We start from the raw sequence: 7,180 nt of genomic DNA, 5'->3' as shown, positions 1-7,180 counted from the left end.
ATCTGATGTGTTCCTATGGCTGAGAGCACCAGTCAGCTGACTAGCATTCCAGGCCATGGAGCGTACTGGAGCCCTTAAAAACTCCTGGAGCAGGGTGCACAAGGCTACTTGCTAGTGTAGGAGGACCCTGGAATCATGATCCTAGGCTCTCCCTGTACTGGCAAGATTGTACAATTAGGGTCTGATCCCTGATCCCACAACCATGCCTCCTGCCACACGTGTGTGATATGGCAGGAGGCAAAATTGTTGGGATCCCAAATCAGATCCCATTGCATCTTAAACTGAACATGTGTCAACGGCCTCAGTTTCCATACTAATTTCCTCTTGTCACCCTCTTACTCCATTTCATGTCCAGTTCTAGTTAATCACTTCCTTCCCTTTCTATTCCCTCAGATTCCTGGTTCAATTTACACTACCTACCTGATTATTGAGGCAGCTCAGGGTCCTGGAATTGGGGCTGCCTCCGACCTATTGAAAAATGCTCCAGTACAACCTGGCATCAGGGAAGCCTCCTGCACCCTTTAAAGGTCCAAACACAAGGAGATGGCCTGAGGGACTGGCTCCCTACATCAACAGTTGCACAACTGGGATCTGAACATTTGTATGCCTGATCCCAACTCATGACATGACAGGATTTGAGATTTTAAAGACTGGGGATAAAATTCCAAAATGCAAAATCATTTTAATGTCTGCCAAGGACCATAAAGATTGAAATACAAGATCTGAGATAGCCTTTGGTCACTGTGGTGTTTAAAACAACAATTATATGTGCCACAGGTGAAAAAATATTAATAATAGTACCTTACATCCGTACAGTGATTGACTTGAGGAACTAAAAAAGATTTACAGACATTAATTATTCCAAACAAAAATGGTTGTGTGGTGATGAAATATATTTGCTTCTAATGGGTCCATACCAAAGGAGACAAGATATTAAATAACTTGTTTCACATCAATTTATTAAAATCAACTCTCATACTCTCCAGTGTGCTTTTTGTATGGTATATCACAGTGGTCCTCAACCCTGTGACCCCTTCTGGCTTCAGCAATTAACAATGGCAAATATCTGGACCCCTAGTTATCCCTTGAGAGCCAAATTCAGTCAACAGGCCAGAAGTTGAGCATCACTTTTATATCCAGTTTGCAAGAACTTATCAAATTAAACGTGCATTTTTCTCAGGTAAAGGATATCACAAAAATGAAAAGACATGGTTGTAAGAAAAAGAGGTTATTTGGTACTTAAGAACCTTATCTTTGAGATCTCGTGGTGATCAGGAGGGGTCCCAGATGACTGGAAAAAGACAACTATAGTACCTATATTTAAGCAAGGTAAGAAAGAGGATCTGGGGAACTACAGACCAGTCAGCTTCACTTCAGTCCCTGGAAAAATCATGGAGTAGATCTTCAAGGAATCCATTTCTAAGCACTTGGAGAAGAAGTTGATTAGGAACAGTCATCATGGATTCACCAAGGGCAAGTCATGCCTGACCAACCTGATTGCCTTCTATGATGACATGACTGGCTCTGTGGATGTGGGAAAAGCAAGGGATGTAATATACTTTGACTTCAGCAAAGCTTTTGATACAGTCTCCCAGAAGCTTTTGATACATTCTCGCAAGCATGCTAAGGAAGTAAGGGTTGGATGAACAGACTGTAAGGCAGATAGAAAACTGGCTAGATCATTGGGCTAGATCAAAGGATAGTAATCAATGGCCTGATGTCTAATTGGCAGCTGGTATTAAGGGGAATGCCCCAGGGGTCGATCCTGGGACCAGTTTTGTTCAATATCTTTATCAACGATCTGGAAGATGGAATGGAGTGCACCCTCAGCAAATGTGACACCAAGCTGAGGGGAACAGCAGATACACTGGAGGGTAGGGCTAGGATTCAGAGACCTAGTCAAATTGGAAAGTCTTTAGTTGAGAGAGATATTACACAAAGTTTGGGACACAAAATGCCCTACCTCAGTTCTAGGAAAAACACAGATACAGTCTTATCTAAATAAGTAGATAGAACAATGACTTTTGTTTAACACTATTATGTAAATGAAAATAGTCACATAAAAAGGAAAGTCAGCAGTAAATCCATGGAATAAGTTATAAGAGGCATTTATAGACCAAGTGAAAAAAGTGAAATAAAGAAACCTAATTAGGTAAGAATAAGACCATTGAAAAAACTAAGAAAAGTACTATTAACTGTGGAGTACAGAAAAGTTAGGAGAGAGAACAGGTTAATGGTAATGTACAATTAGACCATTGTTCAAGTCTATGCTTTTGGGGTATGTGTTCCCAGAAAAGTTAAGTATTCTCAGGGTCATCTTCTAAAAGTATTGTGTAGGTTTCCCTTAAAGACAGGTCAGAGGTAGAATGGCTGTTCTGTTAAAAATGTTCTCCCACTTGCAACTGGGTGGCCCAGTCCTCTATTTTGATGTGAGAGTTCATTAAATAATTACAGCCAATGATAAAAAGGGGTCAAAAGTATAGATACCTATTCCCAGCCTCTCAAATGCAAGCTTCCAAACAACCTTTGCAACAGCACTAATCTTTTCATCATCTTTAGACTCTTCCTAAAAAAACATAAAGCCCACCAAACACATTGCCACTATCTCCCCACAATGAAACCACTATAATCCATAGATCCTACTTGTTTTTACCACATGTGACATGCCTCATCCAATGTGCCAACTGCTATCATAGAAACAATGTAGGTGAAACTAAAGGTGCAGACAGAAGTGACAATTTCTGCCTGATCTGGCCCCTGAAAGCACTTGACAGCTGTGACCAAAGACAAATGCAGAGTGCTTTAAAAGGGCCCAGTTTCACCACAGTCTGAACCATCATTATGTAAGGGTTCAGATGAAGATGCTTCAGAGTGGAGTACCTTCATTAATTTCTGTCTCCATGCACCAGGAGCATGGCTTGGCTGATGCAGCCCAGCACTGCTCCTAGTGCTGTTTTCAGAATGGAGGAAGCTCAATCTGAGGGATGCCCAGCTGGTGCTAGAGGTGGGGCAGGTAAATTAGAGTCCCCCAAGGTGGGTTCCAATCCACTCACTGCCCACCATTCCAGCACAGTTGGGACTGGATTTTCCTCCCTTGCCTTCTCCCCCTTTCATCCTGAGACAGAATGGAAGCAGGGAGGGGGTGAGGGGCTAAGCTTGGGGAAGAGCCTATAGCAGGGGTGGGCAATTATTTCTGGCAGTGGGCTGCTTACTGAGTTTTGGCAAGCCATTGAGGGTCACATGACAGGTAGCCAGGGGCAGATAAATATTAATTTTCTAAATTTTTTAGGGGTCCCACGGGCCAGATAGAATGGCCTGGCAGGCCGCATCTGGCCCATGGACCACATTTTGCCCACCTCTGGGCTACGGAAACACAGCCTCTCTCCCTGGTTCGGCTCCAAATTGAAGCTTGATCCCCTACCCTCCTGACCCAACAGCTAATGTCTGTTAGGTCTGGAGGATCAGTCTAACTCATGGCACTTTCTGTAAGTGCCATGGGCTAGACCCGGGACATGCATTTCTGTTTTGACCTTAAGGGCATTTGTGCACATGCTTGCACCGCAGCGTTGTGTGCCTTTAAAAGTGCCTGAGGCTGCGGCGCATGCATTTGTATAAACAGGGAAATGTGCGTCAGCACTGATAACGTGGCGGTGGCACGCTTTTGAACTAAAACACATTGAAGGTGTTTTAGTTCAAAAGTGCACCGGCACCATTTTCTCAGCACTGATGTGCATTTCACCATTTATACAAATGCATGTGATACAGCACCAGGTATGTTAGCTCATGTGTGGAGCAGACTCTATTAACTGAGTTTGCTCTGATGTGCTAGATTTCTGGCGTGTTGAAGTAGACAAATGTATGTGTATAAATGCCCAATATCACTACTCCACTCTAGAATGAACTGTCATAGAAAAATTATAAAAGGACAGACATACCAGTGGGAGAACACTTCACAGAACAACAATTCCATCTCTGACCTCAAAGCCCTATCTTCAGGGAAAGTCTAAACAGTACCTTTAGGAGACAGGCCTGTGAACAAAAAACACATAACTTTTCTGGACACAAAAAACTTGTGGATTTAACACAAACAATGGCTTTATAGCTCAATGTAACATTACAATACTAACTTCTCTATTTCATGAATTATAATAATACTCCTCTTCCCTTAGAACAGTCCAATTCTTTTCAGTAATTAGGTATATCTATTTCCATTTGTTTTACTTGATCTGTAACTGTCCCTTATAACTGCTCCTTGTGTCACAGGGTTACTGCTCACTTTCCTTTTTAAGTGAGCATTTCCAAGATGAGGTTAAACAAAAAAATATTGTTCTATATGGTATACTAGTTAAATGAGGCTGTAACTGAGTCTTTCTGTTCAAGCAAGGGCAATTTTGTGCCAAAAACCTTGTTTGACATCTCTCCCAACTATACAGTGAGTCCAAGAAAAAGCTATAACCAAACAAATCCAGCTTCTCAGATACTCCGGGGACCATGACAGCTACCACAACACTATTCTATTTTTGTCCCAGGTAAATTTATCTGTACTTCTTAATGTACTTTCTTATATACAATGAGAATTCCACTCTTGATGATTTTTTTAAAATTCTTTGTTTTAACAATAAAACATTTCATGTTTACGATGTTAGATTTATCCAATATATAAATATGATGTGATCATTTCACTTTAATATCACATGGATACTGAGTTAGTAATCATCAGGGACCCTGGCTTTCCTCTGGCAAAAAAATGCCCAATATTCAGATTTTAAAAAGTAACCCCAAATCCACTTTTTCCAGGATAAAAATGAAACACTGCTATATTGTGACATTTCATTTTAAACATGGAAAAATGTGAATTTTGGGTTACTTTTTTAAATAAAAAAATTGGAGATTCTTTTTATCAGAGAAAATTAGGATCTCTAGTAATCATAATGGTCTATTTTGCACTTAAGATAGTTTGCAGTCAGTGTTGTAGTGTTGGAGGACTTTTTACTTTGCATCGGAGACAAGAAGTAATTTCAAAACTTTAAGACATGCCCTCTTAGCTGTTATTTATATTCTTTTATCGCCTAAAATAAGTTGTGTTTCTGGTAATTCACATTATGTACCGCAAGCATGTCTTTTGGGTTTCCTGTTTTGGGCTGGCTCATTAAACCAAATGAAAGGGCTCAGAAAAAAGACTGAATTGGCAGCTTTATTGTATTTCAATTTGTTTTTCAATGACACAAAGAGAAGAAATGTTGATAAGCATGATGTATAAATGCAGAGCATCACAAGAGTCTAACTGCACCAAAAAAAGTGCCATCTCCATCCAGTGATATTTTGGCTCTTTTCCGTGGTATTGTAAGTTGAAGCTCATCCCCTTCTTCTAGTTTTGCAATGCCTAGCAAGAGATTTGAAATATCTTTATATAAATATTTTACTTATAGATCTACCAGATGGTATCAAATAGATTACTCTTTTTGTGTCAGAAATCCAAGTAAGCACTAATACTATGGCCCACCATACCTTTGAATCTCTCTCCTTGATTTTAATAAGCTGCTTTATTAAATAAAATATAGATATATAGTCACCTAGCTTTTTAGGCATCTTTAGAATGCTATTTTCAAAAGTCACCAGGATCAGTCTAACTCTGCTCCTCATAACAGATGATTGAAATTTACTATCGGCTTATATGGAAACATAATTAATTTCCACCAGACATGTCTGTAAATCAAGACATGTATACTTATGCCAGATTAATACTTTTTATTAGCACTCTGCTGAGTGCTCTAAATATGTGTGCATTACCTTATCTCCCTATAGAGTTTAAGGAACCATTGTCATAGACTATGAAACTCCATTTCATCAAACCTCATTCAATAGGCCCTTAGTTCTCTACCTGCCTTTCCTCATTTTTGCTTCTTAGCAAGATGACTCTGTGAATAGAAGCTTTATTTTGCATTTTATCATGTACCAAGTACCTGATATATTCAGTGATGCCACAGTTCATTATTACTAGCCTTTCAATTCACAATACAACCAGTTCTGGAACTGTGAAATGGTGACCAGACTATACAATCACTGTGTGAATCACAAATTGGAGTGAATAAAAGAGGAAACATTTCACATATAAATATCTAAGTAATCAACTAACCCCCTCCCCATCATAAATGCAGAACTAATCTAAAGCAATTTGATAACACTCAAGCATTGTGATGGTTTTTGAGAAAAAGTTAATGATTTTGTAAGGAATGGCAGAGCCAACACCATCTTAATGTGAGCCTTGCCTGAGTAAAGGTTTCAGATTTAGGCCAAATTAGATCCATAAATGATTTAATTTATTAATGAGGACCATGGTGCTAAAATAGTTATTGCGCTACCTAAATATATATAGATTTTCATAGTTTCATAGTTAGTAGGGGTGGAAGGGACCTGAGCAGATCATCAAGTCTGGTCCCCTGCCATGGCAGGAAAGAGTACTGGGGTCAAACGACCCCAGCATGGTGTTCTTCTAATATACACACATATATAGACACACATAAATATGATGTTAATGTGAAAACTGTACACTTTATGGATTGTTTCAGTCATTTATACTCACACACAAAATATTTTTTTTAAAATACTGTATGTTTATATATAGTGTGATTTCTAAATGTATTCCATTTTCTTTATAACTGTTAAAATGTGAAATAATGTATCACCATAGATTACACGAAGTACAGATCTATAAATAAATAAAGCCAAAAACTCAGATATTTACCAGCAGTATAGCATGAATTGTTTGGATAAGACTGAGGCATGTTTTGGATACAACGAAATAATGTCACCAAGCTGAGATCATCACCAAATACATGGGCCTTTTTCCTCTGTATTAGATGTCCCATAGCAAATGTTGTATCAGTATATAAAACCTAAAGAATGAATAAAAGCAGATTTTAAATGCACAGTATGAAGATTTTAAAAAGTCAGCTATTACATTTCAAATAAATATTGTTACCTGGCCATAAATGAAAAAATAACCTGTTTCCTTGACCACTATTTTATTTCCTTGTTCTTCCAAAGCTGTTCCTCGTTTAAAGCTGAGAAGCCATGGGACAATGCTTGAATCATCTAAAAGAGAGAGAGAGAGAAAAAGAAGTGTTTCTGGTAAGAGGAACCTTCCTCCCTCCCCCATTCCCCCTGCAGCTCCAACCCT

General features: G+C 39.0%; 1 protein-coding gene across 2 annotated transcripts in view; it reads right to left on the bottom strand.

Moving 5' to 3' along the window:
* Window positions 1-5,175: 5,175 nt before the first annotated feature.
* Window positions 5,176-7,180, bottom strand: part of TNFSF13B (tumor necrosis factor superfamily member 13b) — a 32,098-nt gene continuing 30,093 nt past the window's right edge. For both annotated transcript variants that reach the window (XM_019525615.1, XM_019525616.1), the window contains 3 exons: window positions 6,983-7,095; window positions 6,746-6,896; window positions 5,176-5,383 (listed from right to left, as the gene is read on the bottom strand). In XM_019525615.1, coding sequence (XP_019381160.1) covers window positions 5,271-5,383; window positions 6,746-6,896; window positions 6,983-7,095 — 377 coding nt within the window. In that variant the 3' untranslated portion in view covers window positions 5,176-5,270. The remainder of the gene's footprint in view (window positions 5,384-6,745; window positions 6,897-6,982; window positions 7,096-7,180) is intronic.

Source organism: Gavialis gangeticus, unplaced genomic scaffold (genome assembly GCF_001723915.1).
Source record: "Gavialis gangeticus isolate Ggan-Ray unplaced genomic scaffold, GavGan_comp1, whole genome shotgun sequence".
Classification (NCBI taxonomy): Eukaryota; Metazoa; Chordata; order Crocodylia; family Gavialidae; genus Gavialis; species Gavialis gangeticus.
Note: the sequence above shows the minus strand (reverse complement) of the source record. Positions and strands in the feature narration are given on the sequence as shown.